Genomic DNA, 23,424 nt, shown 5'->3' with positions numbered 1-23,424 from the left:
CTGTTGGCCAGATGTTAATCCAGCGTCTGGAGCTTTTCACACACGCGCTCCTGAAAACATCTCCATCACTTCAGCAGGACTGGGGGGGAGGGGGGGTCCTGATGTGAGACGGGACGTAATAAGGAAGATGTCCACTACAATGACGTAAACGTAAAGCAGCCGTTGTTGGAAAAATCCGACGGAGCCGGCAGGAAAAACTCCGACTGAAGTCTAAGTGAAAAACGTGTTTTGTGTGAACAAGGCTCATGGCTCTATTATTTACAAACAAGTGTCATTTCAACTAAATCAAATCTCAATGAACCAAATGAAGGAGTTGAATCAGCTACTGTGCTGATGTTGTCGTACCCTTTGATCATTTTTTCAGTGTTGTACTGTATAATGAGAATTGTACTGTGTTAGTGATTTAGTAGATCTCAACAGAGGTCAGCTCTTCTGTGCTGCTCCTAAAAAAAGAGACTCAACATCTGCAGCGTCGTACCGTACCGCTGTTCTGATCTTTGCATCCATTATGTTTGCTTTTTGTTCGCCATGGCAACTTCTTAAAATCAGGACTGAATTTAATGCATCCATCAGGAAACAATGGCAGACACAACAATGCAAGAAAAATGATCTTTTACCTTACTATACTGAAAATGCAGTTTCACATTAAAGGTCACATGTTCCTCTTTAAAAAGATCTCAGAGCTCCTCTAAACGTGTGTGAAGTGTGTTGTTGTAAATCCACTCTGATGCTGTATTTGATCACGTCTATAAACCCCTCTATTTCAGCCCTGCTCACAACAGGCTGTTTCTGTGTCTGTAGCTTTAAATATGTAAATGAGCTGTGTATGACCACGCCCCCTCTCTGGAAGGGCTCGGGTGTACTCTGTGCTTTCTCCCTCCATGTCCTATTGTTTACGGTGAGAGGGCAGACTCAGAGGGCAGAACAAACACCTAGCTGTGGGAGTGTCACCCACCTGGGGGAGGGGCTACTGCCCTTTGTGATGTCATAAAGAGAACATCTCCAAACAGCTTGTTTGAGCACACACTTTCTGTAAAGTGGAGCAGGCCAAAGACAGAGAGGATGGACTTTTCTCATCATTGGGGAGTTTGTAGACACATTTTGGTTAGAGAAACATGGGGAAGGGAATTTTACGTGTGACTTTTAAAATCGGTGTTTCGGAGATCGTCAGACTCTGGGTGAAGGAACCGAACATTTGTGGTGATGCAGCTTCAGGGCAAAAATCAAGTGACAAAATAGAAATGAAGTGAATTGGTGGAGTCTGAAGAGGGCGTGTTTGTCGTGTCCTGTGATGCGTCATCTGTGTGATTCAATGTTTTGTTTTGAGTCATGGACAGAAGACATTTTAATACATTGACTTTTTATTATATCAATCTGAAACCTCCACCCACAGCAATGTTCATTAAAAACCAACCAAAAGCACCTCCTTCATCTTTATTCTCTTTACATTTATACAAACACACGGGCTCCGTGTGCGGCTGAGGGACTGAAGGTCGGCTCTGATGACCCATTCTTTTTTTTTGTTTTTGTTTGCACAGAAAATTGGAAACAAACACGAACTCAGAAGCACAAAGAAACAAAAGACTCTTCATGACATAAATTATCAAAAAACAGTATTGCAACAGTCCCAGATGTTTGTTTTAAAAACTGAAATGGTTTCCAGTCTCAACACTCTCGATGGAGCGCCATGTCAAAACGCAGGATGAGAACTTGAGAGAATGCATAAGTCTGACTGCATTCGGTAGGTTTTTTTTTTTTAAAGGCTGACGCACAGGGAGAGGATGGATGGAGCTATACAAGATCTATTTACAAAGAGAGAGACACTGCAGTGGATATAAAACTGGTGGAAAGTTAATTAGTGGTTTTGATTGTTTGTCTTAAAGAAGCTCCTCAAAAGAAGACGACTTCGAACTGCTCTCGGAGAAACGACGAGTCATCCAAGTGACGGCACTCTGTCGATGCCTCACCGCAGACGCCAGCTTCACTCATCATAACTAAACGAGACGGCAGCGAACAAGCATGAGGACAAACACACGCCCCAGGAGGAGTGAGGGGGAGGAGAGGAGGGGGGGCCCAACCCCCCACAGGAGGCTCAAACCAGACGGAGAAATACTGAATAACAAACGACGTTTACGAGACAGAATGAGGGTTCAATCAAAGCACCATTTAAACGTTTACAACCAAGTGGACGATGAAACACTGGGTTTAAGACGGGTCGGGGATCGGGGCAGCAATTAGCACCAAATCATGGAGAGCTCCAGAGTTCAGGAGCCAATCAGAACTGCTCCAGCAGCTGTCGGAGGTAGGGCGCCTTGGAGAGCTGTCTGTTGACCCGGGACAACTTGTAGAGGACGGGACAGTCCAGAGACACGCAGGGCACCTGGCGCTCTGCACAGCCGCTGCAGTTCCTGCAGATCTACACACACACACACACAGAGGACATTAGGTTACAGTGTTAACAACCCTGTATAAAAGCTAAGAGAAGGGCTGCATGTATTTGATCACCTCAGACAATCATAGATGAATGTAAAGAATATTCAAAACATCCACATTTGTTCTTTAAAAGGGGGAAAAAAGAGGATCTCTCTCTCTCTCTCTCTCTCTCTCTCTCTCTCTCTCTCTCTCTCTCTCTCTCTCTCTCTCTCTCTCTCTCTCTCTCTCTCTCTCTCTCTCTCTCTCTCTCTCTCTCTCTCTCTCTCTCTCTCTCTCTCTCTCTCTCTCTCTCTCTCTCTCTCTCTCTCTCTCTCTCTCTCTCTCTCTCTGAAGAGTGAGAGCAGTCAGGATGTGTCTTTGTCTTTATGACTCAGATCAGATCATGGCCCGGTGACGGGTCAAAGGTCGGTGTGAACAAAGACAACACACAGGAGGATCGAGGAAATGACTGTTGGACACAGCTTGGGATTAATAACCTGTTTGCTTTTCTTCTTCCGACACGGAGGGACAGAAAGCAGGCGCTCCGACCACCCAGAGTTTAAATCCACAAGTTTATTTATTTGATCTGTCTGAAAGTGTTCTGGCACAGAGAGCTGCTTCAGCCCTCTCAGTTTGGATCTACTTGTTACAGCTCAAACTTTGGACTCGACTTAACAACTCAAAGGTCTGGAGAGCTTCAACATGTAACTCTGACACCTAGTGTTTGAGACGGGTACTGCAGTCCACAGAGAGCTGTCTCCCTCCTCCTCTCTAGAGTGGAGGCTCACACAGGTCAGCATGTGGTGGACACTGTAGCTTCAGTGTTTAGCCAGCTCTGCATCGCTCTGTAAACCTTTCTGTGTTCTAACCTCTCTCCATTTTTAAAATCATCTCCAACATTGATCCTAGTCTGAGCAGCTTTCTGCTGCTGGAGCTTATTAGAAACATGCAGACACAAAACATTCAGAGCAGAGAGCGAGCTGCTGAACGTTCGTTTTTTCACATCCACACACAGCAGACGAACAGGAGAGGTTGACTCCTCTGTTATGTCCTCCTCGTATTTTTCTTTAAGTTTTGTTTCATTAAAACCAAAGTAAACACGGTCGCGACGTGACTGAAGGTCTATTTTTAGAACGGCATTTAAATGAATCGGAGCAAAGATGTGACTTAATGTTAAGATGCAGAGTCAATCAAGTTATCATGTGTTGCAGGAAGAAAGGCAGGAGATGATCAGACTAAGAGGAGGAAAGGTGAGAACTGTAATAAGCTGAGAGAAAGAGAAACAGTGAATGAGCCTATAGATGAAACAGAGAGACAATAAAGATGTAAATGTAGCCTGGGCTGAAAAATGAAAGGACATGAAGTTCATGTTCAAGGCTGAACAGCATTTTATAATATTATTTGGATGTTTGGATGGATAAGTAATACTGTGACTAAACATGACATTACAATAAATAATCATGACTCAGTATACTGAGGCTTTCATTTTAAACATTTAACAGATGATGAGACAGGAGGAGAGGAGAGAGAAAGAGCAGGAGAAGGAACCAGTGAGATGAATGTGGAGTCAGGTCCAGGAAGCCCATTATCAGCCCAGGACCCAGTTACATACAAAGACCAGGACCCAGTTACATACAAAGACCAGGACCCAGCTTCATATAAAGACCAGGACCCAGTTACATACAAAGACCAGGACCCAGTTACATACAAAGACCAGGACCCAGTTACATACAAAGACCAGGACCCAGTTACATCCTAAGACCAGGACCCAGTTACATACAAAGACCAGGACCCAGTTACATCCTAAGACCAGAGTCTCTCTATAGCACTCAATCACCATATCCTATACTTATTGTGAGGCAGCAACATCACACACACAAATACTTCAGTTATAGTTTTATATATTTTATGATTGCAGCAACACAGTTCTGCCTAAAATAAATGTTTTTTTTCTCTCTCTCTTCTTTTTCCTCTTCAAGCTGCAACTCTGCAGAGTGCATACATAACAGTGTTTATATCATAAACATTTGATATTATGCATATTTCTACATTACTAATTCAGATTGTTCATCGAGCTAAAAAGAGCTGGAATCCCCATCACGAGTGCAGAGGAGAGGTCAGAGTTAGGGTTAGGGACACTCTGCACACGGGGAGCGCCACATACCTGCTCGACCAGCGGTCATCCTGCGTTAACTCTTTATAAAGAGTTTAACTCCGACAAGTTCATAAAAAACTCAGATCAACGAGTAATCCCGTAAAATAATCACAATCTGAGAAAATAATGAAAGTTACGTCAAGCAGCTCAAACAAACAGTGTGCAGAGTGACACGAAGCAAGCAGGACTACAGCGTCTGTACGGAGCGCGCTCACTGACCACGAGGTGACCGGCTCACACAGAACAACATGTGACATCTCACACTGACACTCAGAGACAGGAGGGGATTACTTCACATGAGAAATCTGAAGTCTCAAATCTTCAGAAAGAAAAGCTCCGATGTGTCGCGGACGCTGTCTCACCTTCAGCAGCTGCTCCTGCTGACTCTCCCACTGCCTCATGTCCTGGTAGAGCGTGACAGCGACTCGCTGGGGCTCAGCGCGGCACCGCGAGCACACGCCCAGCTGGGTCAGCTCGTCACACACGGGGCAGTGAAGCGTGGTGAAGTACTGGGAGATGGTTCCCTTCCTGCCCGCCTCGTCTCCGCCCACGGCTGAGGAGCAGGACGCCTTCTGGACCTGTGGGCCGAGACCAGGGAAATACACTGTCAGCTTCATGTCACAGAACAGAGCAGACGCTGGAGTGAGCTGTGCATTCAAACATGTATGCTCATTTATCCTCTTCCACCAGCAGGTGGCGTGCGAGCTCCGTCAGAATTAACCTTCAGCGTTGACACAAAGGCCGAGGCAGAGGCAGCGCTGCAGCTCCATGAGGCTCACTCCATCCTCAGCAGGAAGCAGCACAGATTTTCTCCTCATCCTTTGTTCTATCCCAACTCAACTAAAGTCTGCTTTTATTTTGGCGGGAAGCAAAACAACAAACCATTCCACCGTGACGCTCAGCTGCGAGCTGCTCGGTCACGGCAGAGTCAGACTTGATATCTGTCTTTATGGGAGCTCGTCATGACTTTCATACAAAGAGAGGGCTGAACATGAAACTCCTCTGGGCTCACCCTGGGCAGCTCCTGGTACCAGCTGAACACGTCCACGCCGATCAGCTGGAACATGCGGGCCAGCGGCGGCAGAATCTGCTTGGTGATGTAGTAGGTGGCGTTGAGGCGGAGGCCCGGGTCCTGGAGCACCTCCATGGGCCGTCGCACCAGCTGGATGAGGGGCACGCCGGGCATCCCGTACACCACCACGTAGGGAACGCGCTCGCCCACCCGTGGCTCCAGACGGCGGTCGTACGCCATCATCCGTCTGAGAGGAAGACAAACGCAGTCACAGCTTTGTCTTTAAAACACCTTCATCAGAGTCAGCCCGCCTGATAAAAACACCAGATAAACATGAATGAGGGAGAATATTTCCCTCTTTTTTTCTTCTCCATTAAGAGCTTGGTTGCCTAGCAACAGACTCAGGTACAGTATACGCGGGGCGAGTGAGAGCCAGACAATGAACACTGTGGGGAAGGAGTAATTGGATTCACACCGACTACTGTAACTGTACACACACACACACGAAGAAACACACACACAGGAACACACACACAGAGGAACACACACACATGAAGCGCACACACACACAGACAGAGGGACACACATATGAAGAAACACATACAAAGGAACACACAAAGAAACACAGAGGAACACACACACACACACAGGAACACACACACACACACACACACACGAGAAGCACACACACAGACAGAGGGACACACATAGCTCTTTTTAAAGGGTGGTCTACATGAAGGGTGTCATAATGAGTAAAAATAATGTTGTCAAGGCTCCGCCCACTTTGTGTGACGAGCACTGATGTACTGTAGTCTTCCTGTCTGAGGCTCAGACCCCGGACCATCACAGCCTCCATGATGGAGAAACCCTGCAGTGCTCTGACTGACATCCTGCTGCACAAACACAGGAGCAGCTGAAACTCTGATTAAAGCCTGCATGACCAGGAGGGCCGAGTGTGCACGTCAAAACGCTGAACCTTCAATGGATTAGAGCCCCACACACACACACACACACACACACACACACACACACACACACACACACACACACACACACACACACACACACACACACACACACACACACACACACACACACACACACACACACACACACACACACACACACACACACACACACACACACACACACCTGGTGAGCTCTAGGGCCGGCACGCAGGCTCCAGGTCGATACGAGCCGCTGCCCCGGTACTCCTTAGCAAAGGTCAGGTCCTGCATGCTGGCCCGGCCGTCCAGAACCTTCACACACTGACGCTGCACGAACTGCTTGACCTGGCTGATGTCCCGCGTCTCAAACAGCAGCTTGATGGAGCGCTCCAGGATCTGAGCAGAGCAAACAAAGGATGGCTTTAATGTGCTGATGTCATGATGTGATCGGACAGAGTTCATCAGACTCTTCTGTGAGTGACACGTGTAAAGGAGAGCGGGAAGAAAAGCTGGCGTGGCTGTGATTGGTGGAGAGCGGAGTGAAATATGGGGGGGGGGGGTTGGTTTGCCTGTTACCTTGGAAACAGCAGGGCAGCCGTCGCGCCGCACCGTCTCGATCCCTTTGGCATCAAACACCGGCTCCTTCTGGTCAAGACTCTCGTACATGTAGCCGACGTAGCGCTTCTTTGTCTGCAGCACGCAGGGCAGGTACACCTGGACACACACGCACACACACACACGCACACACAAGTCAATTACCTCTGTCTGTGTTTACACATCATACTGAAGAATCAAAGTGGCAGAGGCTGACACAGAGTGTGTGTGTGTGTGTGTGTGTGTGTGTGTGTGTGTGTGTGTGTGTGTGAAGCACTACCTTCTCAAACTTGAGCTTGACAGGTTTGGGGTTGGTTGCCGTCACCGCCTCTGCGATCTCGTTGCCGATCTTGAACGCCTGCTCTTTGGTGGCTCCCTTCAGCAGAACAAACATGCTGCAGAAACACAAAGCAGAGCTCTTCATCATCATCATCATCAGAGTCACCTGGTGCTGTGTGTTTCACGTCCTCAGACTTCCTCCTGAGTGTGTCATTTAATGATCTGTTTTGCTAATACACACACACACACACACACACACACACACACACACACACACACACACACACACACACAGGTGAGGTTTTGTTAAACTCGAGGCACGCCGTCGTTGGCGTGATCCTCCGACGTGGTATCCGGTTGATATGAGCGACACATTAGGAGAACCTGACGTCAGGTTCTGTCGACGCATCAGAGCAAAGTTTGTACTGGAACAGTGAGAGTGAAGATAATCACAGAGACACCGATCAATCACTGAGAGGTCAGAGGTCACACTTCGTCCTGAATCTCCTCATGAACAGAGAAGATAAAAAACAAACATCTGCTTCATTAAAAAAATGAAGCTCGCAGTGAAAACACAGACAGAGAGTCAGAACACGCTCGACTGATGATGACACCAGAAACGTCAGACAGCAGGAGACTGTCCCCGTCAGACAGACTGTCCCCGTCAGACAGGAGGAGACTGTCCCCGTCAGACAGACTGTCTCTGTCAGACAGCAGGAGACTGTCCCCGTCAGACAGACTGTCTCTGTCAGACAGCAGGAGACTGTCCCCGTCAGACAGACTGTCCCCGTCAGACAGACTGTCCCTGTCAGACAGCAGGAGACTGTCCCGGTAAGACAGACTGTCCCCGTCAGACAGACTGTCTCTGTCAGACAGGAGGAGACTGTCCCCGTCAGACAGGAGGAGACTGTCCCCGTCAGACAGCAGGAGACGGTCCCCGTCAGACAGACTGTCCCCGTCAGACAGCAGGAGACTGTCCCCGTCAGACAGACTGTCCCCGTCAGACAGCAGGAGACTGTCCCCGTCAGACAGACTGTCTCTGTCAGACAGCAGGAGACTGTCCCCGTCAGACAGGAGGAGACTGTCCACATTACAGAGTGAGCAGGTCTGATCTGCCCGTCTGTATTGACATGGTCTGATCCACATTGGTTTCTATGGTAACGGGTTACGCCCAGGAAATACAACAGCAAACTGGATGACAGAGAAGTGTGATCTTTTTGTGGAGCTTGTTTCACTACTTTGGTTTTATTCTTGGAGTTTTCTTCCACTGACCAAAGGTGGATCTACGTCGTCGTCGTTGTTATTGTCGATGGTGTCACGTTGTGAGTGAAGCAGAATACACAGTGAAGTGACCAAGACGTTCAGATTGATCAGATCTGTAGGAATCAGATCTGAAACCTCCTCTGTACGTGGTTTGAATCTTTTTGTGTTCAGACTGGTGAAAGAAAAAAACCAAACTACAGTGTGACAGGATGCAGAGGCAACATCAGCTCACCTGTCTGTGTCTCCATAAACCACACGCGCCCCCCATTTCTTGGTGTCGTTGACCAGCTTGATGGCTCTCTCCAGGGTCTCTCTGGCTTTGTGGACGATGCTGTCTCCGACCTGGAAACCACCGACAAAGCAGCATGAACAACGTGACTGCTGAAACATGGTAGAAAGAGGGACCTGTGTATTCTGAATGCTTAGATGTGGTTGTAGGATTATCCTGCACTGCACTGATCATCACTGTATGGTGATATTATCGTCCTGACCTCTGTGGAAGACAGCCATGTCTTTGTCTCGGTCTGTCTCTGACCCTGAACATCGACTGAACACACATCTGGTGGAGTTTTTTTTATTATAATCGAACTCTTACATCAGATCGAGAGATAAGAAAACAAGTTTAACAAAACGCCCGTCAGCCGAGGACAGGAAGTGTTGCGCTGCTTTAACTCTGTTTGGGGGGATTTGTCTGGCTGATGGCGACCTGTGATGAGCTTACCTCCACGCTGGGCATGCGTCCAGAGTAGTTGGCGGCGGTGTATCCGAAGGTGACGTTGGCGATGAGCTTGAGGCCGAGCTGCCGGGCGTCCAGCAGCCTCATCAGGGCTTTGTCCTGCTTGTAGGTCTTCATGGACTGCTTCACCATGATGCGTGTGTTCAGGATCTCCTCCAGCATGCAGGGCAGGACTCCTTTACGCACCGAGGACTGAAAACACAGAGTCAAGAGGTCAACACAGTCTGATCTGCAGCGTCTGCTGTCATTCAGACATCCACAGAGCTAGCTTAGCTTCCCTCCAGCTCAACCAACCAGATGCCGGACACCAGCGATACATCGCTTTTGTATGAGCCGAAGTGCAGGTCGCTGTGAGCGAGCGACGCTAACGGCTTCAAATAAAGGTCATGAAGCAGATTTATAAAACATGGAAGTTCAAGTCACATCAGTCCACATCGATTATTATCTCCAGAAATGTGACATCATCAGCTCTTCCAAAATGAAATTCAGATTTGACAGAAAGTTAATTATGGTTCATAATAAATGATTATTTAATATGAGAACAAACCAGACGGACACATTTAAGGCTGATAAGAGTGTTTGCTGCTGGGCACTGCAGTAATGCTGACGGTCCTGTCAGTCTGTGCTGTCTCCTGTTTCAGCCTCACTTGTCTTTGGCTCAGCACTCCGACTGTAAACATCCAGAGATCTCCTGAAGTCGAGCCGGTACGCCCCTAAACTGGCGTCTTCTTTTCAGATGTGTTTTAATCTATCAAACATTTGTTCTATTTCCATTAAGAAAAATGAAATCTGATTAATTACTGAGTGTTTTATGGTCCAGAGCGACTCAGAACGAGACAGGACGAAAACGATTTGAGCATCTGAAGAGACGAGTACTCGACATTTAAATAATCCGTGAGTGTGTGTGTGTGTGTGAGTGTGTGAGTGAGTGAGTGAGTGTGTGCGTGCGTGTGTGTGAGCGTGTGTGTGTGTGAGCGTGTGTGTGTGTGTGTGCGTGTGTGTGTGAGCGTGCGTGTGAGTGAGTGTAAGTATGTGTGAGTGTGTGTGCGTGTGAGTGAGCGTGTGTGTGTGTGAGCGTGTGAGTGTGTGAGTGAGTGAGTGTGTGTGCGTGTGTGCGAGTGCTTGTGTGTGAGCGTGTATGTGTGAGTGAGTGTGTGTGTGTGTGTGTGTGAGTGTGTGTGTGTGAGCGTGTATGTGTGTGTGTGTGTGTGTGTGTGAGTGTGTGAGTGAATCTGAGTGTGTGTGTGTAATAAGGTCCAGAGGTGCGGCGTGAGGAGCGATGAGTGAGTGAATGGACACAGAGCACAAACACTAATGCCTCTGGATGAATCTGCTGAAGGACTCCCAGAGTGTTCTCACAGCTCCTCCACGAGCTCCCCGGGTGCCCTACCTTCACGTAGGCCACTCCGTTGGGGGACACGGTGATGTCGTTGCGGAGCTGGTGCAGGAGGTCGGGAGGAACCCGCAGGGAGGTGCAGCCGAAGCGAAACTCATCAGGCCTGAAACACAGACAGGAGCGTCTCAATGACTTCAAGGTGACTGTAATGACTCTGACAGACCGCTTCACATGGTCATCATGGAGGACTCCGCACGTTACAGAAAGACTTTAGTCTGTGCTCGACCTCCGCCATCTTTAACTCAGATCCAACATGAAGGCAAAGTAAAAAAAACACAAACGCAACAAAACCAAAAGAGTGAGGCGGCTGGAGACGAGGAACTCCTGCAGACAGCTTCAATTAACCCTTAGAGACGGTTTCCACTGAGCGGTGTGGGTGATAGCGTGATGACATCACAGCAGCGTGACACAGACACATTTAGAAGAAGAAGAATAGGTAATAAAGGGTAACAAGGGAGGACGTCCAGCAGAGGTCTGCACCTCGCAGGATATTTAAACACGCCATGTCAGTCCTTTATTAGCGCTGTGAAGGGAGGATTCTTTCTGAGTGCAGCTCCACTCTTTGGGGTCGGATGGGTACGCTCTGCAGCACGAGGCGAGGACGATATGGATGGGTACTTTTGTGATGGCTTGGTGGAAACGAGGCTTTTGGCAGCACTTCATGCACTTTTAACCCCTGAGACAGTAACAACAAACCTGTGTATGAAACTCTTTGGTATATCTGTGTTTGATTTCTCTTTAAGTCACACGTCCTCTGATGAGTCGACCTGTTTTATGTGAACAGCAGAGGAAACGTCACCCACCCTGAAGTTCATCTGGACTTCCACTGTTTGTTTAAAATTTATTGAAATCAAAGAGCATGAAGCTACTTTTCTCTTTCTTCTTTCACCTTGAAAAAGTCAACATATGCATGTTCACGGCCCCTGCGGTTGCTATGCAACTAGAGCTGCAGCTATCGAATATTTTAGTAATCGAGTATTCTGTCGAATATCCCGACGATTAATCGAGTAATCGAATAAATCATACTTTTGCTTAATTAAGGTTTAACTCGTCTTGGGTCGTCCCTACAAACCTGCTTCTTTGCAGTTACCATGGAAACGCCTGCTTGTTACAGCCAACCACCTCTGCTCTACAGCTGCTGATGATGCTCACCATATTACTGACAGGGTCCCAAATTCACTTTCTGATTCACTGGTCAAGGCGGCAGGGTGATGAAAAATACAGGCCAAACACGTTTTAATGGCTGAAATAACAAATAGTGTTTTGTGTAGCCTACACATCTGTTACAGTACATTTAATTGAGAAAGCATTATGTTCTGTTGAATCAATCACAGAATCAATCATTATGTCAGATAAGGAAATTGAGAAACTTTAAATATATATTTGCTAAATTATTATTCCACAAACAAGTTCTGTCTTGATTTAGCTTTGAAGACATTAGACATTTCATATAATCAGCCTGTATATTATTAGAAGTGTATCTCTGTCTGCTCCTGCAGCGCGTGCATTCAGCGCGCTCACAGACTACAGAGACCATAGACACGTCTATGACAGAGACTGTGAGAGGACGTTGCTATCGTTATGTTAGCTGCAAACACGGAGAGAGTGAACGGAGAAAAGCCGACCGTTTGACCGGATCACGTGTTCCCGACTGGGTCGTATGGATCACGGATCAACTGTGTGCTGACTAAAAGTTAAAAGGGGCACGCCGCGCTCGTGTGTGCGCGCGTGTGTGCGTGTTGAAGTGTCTGTGTGTCAGAGAGAGGAGCAGGTAGCTGCAGCTACATTAAACGTGTTTTATACTCATACCAAAAAAAAAAAACTTAACGAAGCCTCGAGGCAGCGAAAATTCCTCGATGAATTTTTGTAATCGAATTATTCGAGTTATTCGAGGAATCGTTTCAGCTCTATATGCAACAACAGCCATCCTGGTGATAAAAACTGAGACACTCTCTCTCTCTCTGCTCCATTCAAACTAAAAGAGCAGCGCAGGAAGCAGACTGTCCTGGCATGTGACCTCAGCAGGCTAAAGTAAGGCGTTGACGGCGTGTCCTTACGTTCCCTGGCTCTCCACGTGGCCCAGGCAGGTGGAGTAGCAGTAGTTGTAAGCGATGACGATGGAGGGATACAGCGACTGGAAGTCCAGCACGATCACAGAGTTGCTGTAGAAGCGAGACTCGGGCTCCATCACCAGGGGAATGCACTGCGGCGCCCTCGCCTGAGCTCGCTGCTGGACGCTGGGTGTCACGGGGATGTAGTTCAGCGGCTTGGCCACACGAAGCATCATGGACTCCACGCGGTACTGCAAGAACAGGACGCAGGTTAAAACAGGTCACTGTTGCTTTGAAGGAGAGACGCCACATGAGTCAACGGCCATTCTGATTGGCTCTCACTGCATTAAAGCTGCAGCACAGACAAACATGGACCAATCACATGGTTGGAAACACGTGTGTGTGTGTGTCTTTGTACCTGTGATCCCCGGGTCAGAACGTGGAAGAACTGAATCCCGAACACTCGAGCCAGCTCGCTCGTCCGGCCGATGATGTCGTGCTGCTGAAGGAGCTGCATGGTGCCACGCACACGGCTCACGTAGTGGTCGACCATCTTCCACCTAATACACACACACACACACACACACACACACACACACACACACACACACACACACACACACACACACACACACACACACACACACACACACACACACACACACACACACACACACACACACACACACACACACACACACACACACAAAGATGATAATAACAGTGAGCTTTATTTTTTTTCTAAAAAAATTGATCCTTAGACTTTAATCGCTGCAAATTCAAAGGCCAGATCAACCCGAGTGTGTACCTGTACAGGTGTGTGTTGTGGTGAAACCAGTCGGACAGAGTGCGGGGGCTGTACGTGGGGAAGCGCTGGTGGAGCACGTGGAAGGCGACGTTCTCAAAGGTGTAGTTGTTCAACGTCACCTGAAGGGAAGAAAAAAACAGACAAACGTCAAAGTCTGTCCACCAGACGTCTTCAGAACTCTTCCTCTGCAGGACGGAGGGCAAACAGATTTATATATTGGAAATAAATCAAGACCTGTGAGACCCCCCTGCTGAGAGTCCACCTCATACTGATTAGAAAAAACATTCATCTTTTATTCATTTATAATTTTAGTTGTTGCAGCTGAAACCCTCCCGGTGTTACGCTCTCAGTGAGAGACACGACCAGGACATTTAATCATTCATGTTTGGGTCAGGACTCGGTCTCTGAGCACTCTGGTCCTGCGCATGTCGACCCCTGCTGATTCTGTGTGTGTGTGTGTGTGTGTGTGTGTGTGTGTGTGTGGAGGTCACAGCAGGACACCTGCCTCAGTTTTCATCACCCTCCACAGGTTGAGGGTGATGCGCCCGATGATGTTGATCTCAGTCATGGTGTCGGCTCCGTACTCGTCCCTGTCTGCAGTGAAGCGGTTTTCTGTGGAGTTACCTGAGGACACGAACAGAGTCAGACAATTACAGAGGAGGAGGAGCAGAGGCAAACACACACACACACATCCTCTCAGAGTCAGTGGGACTCTCTGACATCAGCAGCCGCTCTCAAACTCTCACATTCAACAACCAACCCATAACATTAGAGAATCCTGCACATGTGCAATAAGCGTTGTGAGCTTGACACTAGCACGGGTCAATGTATGGATTGAGCCTGATGTGGGACAGGAAGCTGACCAGCAGCTGGAGATCAATACACGGATCACACTAGTGTGAGCTCAACTGTTTGAAGCTCAGCACTGATCTACACACTCTGTTTCTACGTAGAGACAAGAAGCTTGAACGTTTCAGTCACACGCTCCTTCAAATGTCTGGGCCTCAAAAGGTCCAAACGGCCCGGTAGGGAAATGTCCTGAAGTCAGACACACTGGGAGCAGACGACTCAGGGCTCATGCTGCCAACAGGTCGATGATCCTCTCAAACACTGTAAAGGGATCCAATCTATTGCAGATAAGCCTCAGCTCCTCCTCCGCCTTATACACCATAACCACTGTGGACAGAGAGAGAGAGAGAGAGAGAGACAGAGACAGAGAGAGAGACAGAGAGAGACACAGAGAGAGAGAGAGACAGAGAGAGAGAGACAGACAGAGAGAGAGAGAGATAGATAGAGAGAGAGAGAGAGAGAGAGAGAGAGAGAGAGAGAGAACGTCCAGGCTGTACCTGGCACTCGTGACAGCTGCTGACACAGATTCACTCCGAGCGCCGCGGCCCGTTGGAGGAGGTAACCCCAGGAGTGCATCTGCACCTCGTACCCCAGCAGGACGTCCGGGTCGAACCTGATAGAACACACACACACACACACACACACACACACACACACACACACACACACACACACACACACACACACACACACACACACACACACACACACACACACACACACACACACACACACGTGTGTCAGGAGCAGTGCAACTGAAAACGCCGTTTTTAAATGTTGTCTTATTTAAACAGAATCACACAGGACACACACACACCTCCTCATGATGACGATCAGCTCCTGAAAAAGCGCCTTCTCATCTGTGGCGTACGTCACCTGCAGCCCTGAGACACCTGACCTGACCAGCAGGGGCGCTGTTCCTCTGGGACCTGATGAGGGCATTTAAACACGATCATTAAGCCAAAGGGAAATCATTGATACGCACACTTCAAGACAGAACACAGCAAATAAAAGAACAATAAGAGCAGCGGTAAAAACATGATACACAGCTAGCAGCGTAAACCACACTAACTGAGCAGTCACCTTGGTCTCGGCTCTGATGGTCTTTCTCGACCACAATGGCCCCGGTCAGCTGCGTGCCGTCCTCGTCGGGCAGCGGAGCGTCTGAACTGAGGCAGTAGAATAAGGCACATATGGGGTCGAACTCTGGGTCGGGCTCGAGGTCACGTCTGGTTCTTGCATGGAGCTCCATGTCCATGAGTGTGAGGTACTGGACCTGAAGTCAGAGGGAAAATGTAAACTTTAAAGGAGCAGTATGTAATTCTGACCCCTAGTGTTTAAAACAGGTACTGCGGTATAAATTCTAAATATCACAGAGAGCTGTCTCCCTCCTCCTCTCTAGAGTGGAGGCTCACACAGGTCACCATGTGGTGGACACTGTAGCTTCAGTGTTTAGCCAGCTCTGCATCGCTCTGTAAACCTTTCTGTGTTCTAACCTCTCTCCATGTTTAAAATCATCTCCAACATTGATCCTAGTCTGAGCAGCTTTCTGCTGCTGGAGCTTATTAGAAACATGCAGAGGCTTTTTAGCTCGGGTACAATCACTTCTATCTGAAGCAGTTCCACTGCCCGCTTCCATCGCTGCATCACCTGCTGACCTGATAACTGCTCTCATATCTGACAAACTCCAGGGGCGTCCAAAACGGCCGTGTGGGGGGGCCTTAAAACTGTCTACCTTCTCTGGTCCAAACAAATCCAGAGCATTCAGGATCAGAATCTAAAGTTAGAAGGAGGACATACTGACTGCTGGATTGTTGAAGAGAAGCTTCAACACAGCATGTTTCCTTCATGTCTGATCACAGAGGAAGAGAGCGTCATCATTTCAGTCAGTAGATATCTTACTGATTGCTCCTTTAACACTTGGATTACACTGTAAAAGTGACATTACAGATGCAAAGAATGCTGAAGCTCATTAACAGGTTAGAATTCACAGAGCGTGGTGCGGCTGACCTCGTGCAGAGCTTTGGCTTCCTGCAGGTTCTGCATGCTGACTCTGAAGCCGTAAGAGTTGGCTATGCTGGGCCCTTCGATCTGAGAAGTATCTTTCTTTGGCACGTTCAAAGCAGCAAACTGGTTCTGTGAATGACGAAGAGAGGCAGAGTGAGAAACATCAAAAGTAAGTACGCTGCATTTATAAAGCACCTCACAAAGTGCTTCACAACAACACAGCAGAACATACAGACATCAAAACACAACAAAGACGAAGACTGCTCCTTTTTAAATAATGATCCCGTCCAAACAAGCAGTTATCAAAAACATCATCAGTCTGTCATCAGCACGCCATCGACGCTCTCGACCAGGAAATGATCTCACTGTTCTTCTGCCTTTTCATTTTTCAACGTTTTCTCATTTCAACACGGTGGGAGAGTAACTGCGTGTGTCCATGTGAGCAAGTCCAGTAAGTCATGTTCGTACCAGCACTAGAACCTACCTACGAGTGGACTGGACCTAAACAGCATCATGTTCACAGATGCTCCACAGAGCGCTGCCTCTGCATGCCTGACACTGAGAGTGTGGGCCGGACCGTGACGAGCCTTCATAGTTTGACCCGGTGAATGAACAAGACGAACCAAAGCACAGACGGACTCTAACAGGATTATAGGTAACACGACTCGTCGTCCTCTCCACAGTCACCAGGCTGAAGACTCAAATAACTTCTCATGAAAAATGGATTCTGGTGATTTAAGTTTGTTTTTATAAGCAGGGTGAGTGGACCTCTGGTGTTTGATGTTATGAGAGGCTTAAAAATCAACATGTGAACTGATTGCACTGCAGTGCTACTTTATGTCCTTCCCTGAACTGTGCGCTTTTTAAATGGATATTTGATTGTTTTTTCCTTCAGTCCTGCTTCATCTTGTTTTAAAGGGCTCCATCCCTGACACTGTAATCTACATGTGGACACATCTTCTAAAGGTGGCAGGGTGACTTGTGTTGTGTTTGTCTTTTTCTGTCTGTATCTATCTGCTGTTTATAAATAAAATCTATAAATAATAAAAAGCTAATAATGACCTTCATCTGTGTGTTCAGTAACACTCTCCTCAGTGGGTCCGCTTGGCTTCTCCTCCTCTGCTGGAGTCTCTGAGAGACGGGATCCTCTGCAGCAAAGACACAATGAAGCACGTTAACACACGTGCAGAAGGATTTCAGCAGGAGGGGAATGTTGTTCAGCCGTCATGCCTTATAAATCTGTGCACACACAGATGAGTGCAGAGGGACACATCAGTTTTCTTACCGTCAGATTTGGGCGTGCTGCACACCGGCTCCAGGTCTTCCTTGCTTCTCCGCCTTCTTCTTAAAAAGGGGGTGCTGTGAAGAGGGAGGGGACTGGTCCTCTCCTCGTCCTTGTCACTGACGTGGACGAGTGAGGGGCTGAGATTCTCCCGTCTCTCTGCAGAGTCAGACGCCTGACGTGACTGTGCTTCTGGAGAGTTCTGCCTGTCGTTGCTGGGCGGGTCTGGTTCTGAGGGGCTGTACTGACGGGACTGCTGCCAGGGAGGCAGCTCTGGGGACTCCGGAGAGGTGGCTTTATCATCATCGTCATCATATTTGTCTCCGACTTCCTGCTGGACATCTGCAGCAGCGTCTTCAGACAGTGGACTCAGGTCTGTGGGTGTGTGCTGAGAGTCCGTGCTCCTCAGGGGAGATATGATCAAGGACAGGTGACGCTTCCTTCTCCTTTGGGTCCGGACGCTGGACAGCTCCAGCTTCACTGCAGGGGGCTCCGCCACCGCCTGCTGTGCCTCCTCATCCAACCCTTTCTTCTGCAGATCCATGTCCCGTCTCCCTTTTCGTAAACTTTCATATTGCCTCCTTGCTTCCAGCCACAGACTGACGCGCTCTCGGCTGGGTGGGTTTTTGCAGGGCAGGAGGACGACCTTCTTGTCGCCGGCTGAGGACAGCTCGGTCTGCTCTTTTCTCGCCTCTGAGGCCTCGGCCCCCTTGGCTTGTGACGAGGAGGTAAAAGCGGCGGCCGGGTGCGTCATGGCTGAGAAGGCCGTCTTCCAGAAATGGAGGCCTTCAAGAGACAAGTCTCCACTGAACTCTGCCAGCTCCTTCGCCAGTCTGGTGCTCACAGTTAGCCTGCGGCCGCCAACCTCCCTGGAGAGAGGAGAGGGGAACGTGATTAATGACTGATTTACATTTTTAATTACTGCAATTCATCAACGCTTCAGAGTGACACAGATATGCAAAATCTAGTCATTTGCATGGATTGAATGGTATTAAACTGGATTGAATGACATATTGACACACTTTATTATTCTTTATTTGTTTCACAGTTTCACTCAAATGAGATTAGCACGTCTGGTCGTCTCGTAAAGACGGGGTTTGCAGATACATGAAGTCATGCATGATGAGTCAGTACTACTTCAGCTCATAGTCTTACATTGGTTTTCCAGGTGCATCAGAGGGGTCGCTGCAGAACGGCTCCTGGAAGCAGGCCTCCGACATCTCAAGGTCGAGTAAGGTGCTGAGGATCTCGTCCCGGCTTGGAGGGGACATGAGGGGTTTGAGGATGCGGGCTCCACCTCCTGGCCCCCGTAGCAGCTGACTGGCCCTCACCTGGGATAAAGAGCTGATGGAGCGTGGAGAGCTGCTGGGCGTGGTGGACGTTAGGCCGTCGATGCTCTCCAGAAGCTCCCCCGTGGGAGAGCCGTCATGGTCGACGAACGAGGCGGAGCTTAAAGGCAAAGGGAGGACAGGCTCGAAGACGGAGAAGAGCAGCTCTTTTCTCTCACAGTGAAAGTCTTGAAAGGGGCTGAGCGTGTGAGCTTTACCTAAAGAGAAGTCCCACTCCCTGCTCTTCACCTTGTCTGAGTCGAGGAGTGAGACAGGACTGGGGACGGACTCGCCGTTCTCAGGTCTGTCGAAGAGGTCGGGGCTGACGGGCCGAGGTTTGTTTGCGCCTCTTTGAAGCTCCTCCTCCGAACCCGGGAGCTTCTTCTCGACGCCTACAGCTTCCTGGCTGACGTCGCTCAAGAACTTGGCAGGTAAATGTTTATCAGTCAGGACAAACTGACTGCCGCTGTAGGGGGCGGAGAACTCAGTCTGATCGATGGCGTTGATATCAAAGGTGTAGTTATGAGGGAGCTCCGGAGACAAGCTGTCCTCGATGAAGGTGCAGCGGTCCATGCCTGGCTCCGACAGGAACACGGGGCAGTCATCCGACACGCTGCTCTCCTGCTTCACCGACACGTCGGGCTGGCTGTTGCTTGCCTTACCTTTCCGGATTCTTGGCTTCTTTTCCTTGGGAGTGGTGGTTTTTGGGGCCCTGGGTTTCCGAGGAGCAGCGGAGGGCGCCCTTCTGGATTTAGTGGCTTTAGCTGCTGGACCTAGTAGAGCTGTGGCCTGAGCGAGGGCAGACGAGTGGCTGGCTGTACCCACCACCTGAACAGGAAGGGCCTGGCCCTGCTGCCTCCTCTGGAGAAGCTGCTTGAGGACAGCCAAGCCAGAGGGGGTCTCAGAGAGAGAGGGGATCTCCCCGTTCTTAGGACCTGAGTGTGGGGACGCTGCTGCTACTTTACTACCCTCCAGTGACGACCGACCAGCAGGAGGAGACAGAGGAACCGAACACTCCTGTGAAGCCTCCGTTTTCACCACAGTGTTCTGGCAACCTTGCTGCTTGAGCTTGGCTGGTTCTGGAAAGTTGTGGTTGACCTCCATGATGGAGGTCTCACAGTCCTCCACCTTTGGTACGACAGGCTTGGCTGCAGAGTCTGATGAAGGAGCCGTCTGTGAACTGTCCTGGCTTTTGCTTTCTGCGCCTCCGGGCTGTTGAAACAGAGGGAGCTCGTGAGAGGAAGTGTCCGACAGAGGCGCGTCATCCCCTGGGAACAGCAGCTGGGAGCCGTCTTTACTCGAATCGTGGACTTTTGGTTCCTGACATTTCTTTTTGCGAGGCTTTCTTGTTCTTGTGGTGGTTGGACAACGGTTGACAGAAACTTCGGCAACATCTTCAGTTTTCTTGTTCTGCCTGGGAGCTCGACTTCGCCTTGCCTTGACCTTCTTGGGCTCCTGTTCCCCGGGGGGACTGGGCGCAGGCTTGATAACCTTCCTCTTAGTGTCTGTGACTTTCTTAGCTTTGGCAGCTCGACGCCTCCTCCGTGCTCCTTTGGTCGGAGACTCTGGGCTTTGTGTGTGAAAAGCAGAACTGAGACACGGATCGCTGAGCGGGTTGATCAGTTGGTCCGTTGGGCCGGCTTCCATGAGAGGGTCACTTGGGGACCAACATCGAGGTGGGGTCGAATCTATCGGGCTTTGGGATCTATCGGAGAGGTAACCCAACTCTACCATGACATCAGTGTACTCAACGCCGTGGTCGTCTGCTAGCTCACAGTAACATGGCCGAGGAGGCGGCAGAGAGGGGAGAACCGGGCCTCTCTGACAGCCTTGGATCTTTTTGACCCGTTCTCGCCGTCTGACCTGAGGTTTGTATGGTTTACCGACCGTTTTCTTATTGGTGGAGTTAACCTTTGCCTTTCTTTTGGGGTGTTTCTTGACCTTTGGCTCTGTGATGGGAAATTTCTCAGCTGTGGATTCGGGCACCTTGGGCCAGAAATCCCTCAGAGGGGCTAATTTATTGTACTGCTCCAGCTTGTCTGGCGTCAACAACACCACCTGCTCCTCTACATTCAACTTGGACATCTTTACCAGCATGTTTTTCTGCCCTTTGAACCTATTGATGATGATATACTTGATGATGATAGGTGGCTCCTTCTTGCGCCGTTTCTGGTACTTGACCTCCTGGCCTCCGGAGACATCCGAGTCCTTGAGTCGTTCTTTGGAGGCCGGGTGTTTGGAACGAGAGGCACCTGAGTGTTCTCCATCGTCACCGTCCAAGAGCATCTTCCGTTTGGTCCTCAGGGTGTATTTACTCCCGGGCAGGGAAGACGGCTTTGTACAGGTGAGTTTGGCAGACAGATCTTGCAGTGGGCTTAGCGTCTCTTCTTTAGGTTCCTCAGAGGCGCTGGGAGCAGTGGTGGCCGAGGGCTCTGACTGGGAGTCAGTCTGTTCCATTACAGATTCCTCCTCTTGTTCCGGCTCCTGCTTTGCAATCAACATGTCTGCCTCCAGCGTTGGCCCATTTTTAATGGGCTCAGCCTCGTTTCCTGGTTGGACCCCCACATCAGGCATGTCTGTGTCTGCAGTCAGTGGACAGGCAGGTGTTTGTGAGGTGAGGCCAGTACTAAGCTGGCTCTCAGAGGTAGAGCTTACACCTGTGTTAACTTTAATCCTCGACCCTACCAATCCCAACCTTTTTTTGCTTATTTTCACCCTCGCTCTGCGCTGCGGCGTCGGTTCTGGCTCGCCGCAGGGTTCTGCCAGCTTTTTGCCCGCAGCCTTCTTCCTACTGAGGCAGTTGGAGAGGATGACGCTGGGAAAGAACTTGTAGTGTGCTTCCTGCTGGGCTCCTATTGTCATCTCCGTCTTATTTTCCTGATAGTCCTCGTACCTGATTTTGAGTTCACCAACATCTCCCTCCTCACTGTCCTGGTCCATTTCTTCCTCCCCCGGGTCGAGGAACTCGTCCTCGTCCTCTATGGGCGACGGGGAGGAGGAGATGTTCATCAGAATGGGGCTTTTTGTGTCCTTCGGGGTCAGTTCCAGCTCGGTCTTTGCTGAGCAGTTTCTCAGCTCAGAGTAACAGAGGGAGAACGTCCTGTGGTTCTGCAGGATGGACAGACAGTTCTTTTCTACATTCTTTATGCTGCCGTACTTCTTCCTGTTTTTGGTGACCTTTCCGTTACCAAATGTGAAACTCTCGAGGTCTGTCTTTTCCAAAGCTATGGAGGTTTGCTTGTCAAAGGTGTACAGGGGTCGTATGTCCTCTTTGTCTACGCAGATGGGAGACGCTTCAGGGTGATCAGCTATCTTACAGGGGATGGGGTGTTTGACTGGTGGGATGTAGGGGATTTCTTTATTAACCTTAAACCCTGTTGAACATTCACTGCTGCTGTCCTGGCTGCTCTTTGATTGAAAGTGCTTGTCATGTGGCTGCTCCGTGTCCAGCACGTGACCAGGTCTGTGCTCGGGGTGCTTGCACTCCAGGAGGATCTTCGCCGAGGAAGGTGGCTCCAGGTGGACTGACTCCCCGGGGAACGGGTTTCTTTTCCCGAGCATCTTTTCTGTGACTACGAGAGAGGACTGTGACCTGGAGCCGCTGTCTGTTAAAGATGAATCTATGGATACAACAAAAGAGGAAAAAGAGGCATCTTAACGAGAGCGGTCAGCAGCAAGAGATTATCAAAAATCTTTTTCTACCCCACACCTGACATTTTTCTATTAAAGGTCACATATTCTCTGCCTCTTCAACCAGTGTCAAGAAGTCTCAGAGCTCCTCAAAACATATGAAGTGTGTTGTTGTAAATCCACTCTGATCCTGTATTTGATCACGTCTATAAACCCCTCTATTTCAGCCCTGCTCAGAACAGGCTGTTTCTGTGTCTGTAGCTTTAAATATGTAAATGAGCTGTGTCTGACCTATGAAATATTAGTGTCAGAGAAACATGATGAAGTGGATTTTGAATTATAAGTGACCTTTAAAACATGAGGATATAAATGAAAATATGTATTTATGAAGCATCAGAGCTTGGGTTTATGTGCATCTCTATGAGACAAACACACTGGGAAGTTAGTTCAGACGCTGCATAGATTAATATGAGGAAGGAAGTTCTTCACTTCCTCTGTCTTCACAGCCACGCAAACATTTATTCGGAGCTAATTTAGAATACCACAGGAAATCAATTAGAGTCCCAGTTTCTTGCTGGAGATTAAATCACAGCTCCCTCGTAATCGAATTAGATCAAACGAGCTTCAGCCCAAACAGTTGTTGTGCAGCTGCTGTCACATCGGTGGTCCGATATC

The 23,424-nt window shown here is 49.0% G+C and overlaps 1 protein-coding gene across 2 annotated transcripts in view; it reads right to left on the bottom strand.

The window, feature by feature from the left end:
• Nucleotides 1–1,573: 1,573 nt before the first annotated feature.
• The window catches only part of rev3l (REV3 like, DNA directed polymerase zeta catalytic subunit), a 60,825-nt gene continuing 38,974 nt past the window's right edge, over nucleotides 1,574–23,424 (bottom strand). For both annotated transcript variants that reach the window (XM_079360342.1, XM_079360343.1), the window contains exons 13-32: nucleotides 18,947–22,739; nucleotides 17,795–18,660; nucleotides 17,572–17,657; nucleotides 16,513–16,638; nucleotides 15,586–15,778; nucleotides 15,320–15,431; nucleotides 15,000–15,115; nucleotides 14,159–14,277; nucleotides 13,654–13,772; nucleotides 13,264–13,405; nucleotides 12,852–13,096; nucleotides 10,789–10,897; nucleotides 9,384–9,590; nucleotides 8,895–9,004; nucleotides 7,401–7,515; nucleotides 7,103–7,240; nucleotides 6,732–6,922; nucleotides 5,580–5,826; nucleotides 4,930–5,145; nucleotides 1,574–2,416 (exon numbers count right to left, since the gene is read on the bottom strand). In XM_079360342.1, the coding sequence (XP_079216468.1) occupies nucleotides 2,276–2,416; nucleotides 4,930–5,145; nucleotides 5,580–5,826; nucleotides 6,732–6,922; nucleotides 7,103–7,240; nucleotides 7,401–7,515; nucleotides 8,895–9,004; nucleotides 9,384–9,590; nucleotides 10,789–10,897; nucleotides 12,852–13,096; nucleotides 13,264–13,405; nucleotides 13,654–13,772; nucleotides 14,159–14,277; nucleotides 15,000–15,115; nucleotides 15,320–15,431; nucleotides 15,586–15,778; nucleotides 16,513–16,638; nucleotides 17,572–17,657; nucleotides 17,795–18,660; nucleotides 18,947–22,739 (7,391 nt within the window). In that variant the 3' untranslated portion in view covers nucleotides 1,574–2,275. The remainder of the gene's footprint in view (nucleotides 2,417–4,929; nucleotides 5,146–5,579; nucleotides 5,827–6,731; nucleotides 6,923–7,102; nucleotides 7,241–7,400; nucleotides 7,516–8,894; nucleotides 9,005–9,383; nucleotides 9,591–10,788; nucleotides 10,898–12,851; nucleotides 13,097–13,263; nucleotides 13,406–13,653; nucleotides 13,773–14,158; nucleotides 14,278–14,999; nucleotides 15,116–15,319; nucleotides 15,432–15,585; nucleotides 15,779–16,512; nucleotides 16,639–17,571; nucleotides 17,658–17,794; nucleotides 18,661–18,946; nucleotides 22,740–23,424) is intronic.

The sequence above is a fragment of the Symphodus melops genome, assembly GCF_947650265.1.
Source record: "Symphodus melops genome assembly, chromosome: 1".
NCBI lineage: Eukaryota > Metazoa > Chordata > Actinopteri > Labriformes > Labridae > Symphodus > Symphodus melops.
This window is presented reverse-complemented; position numbering and strand designations above follow the sequence as displayed.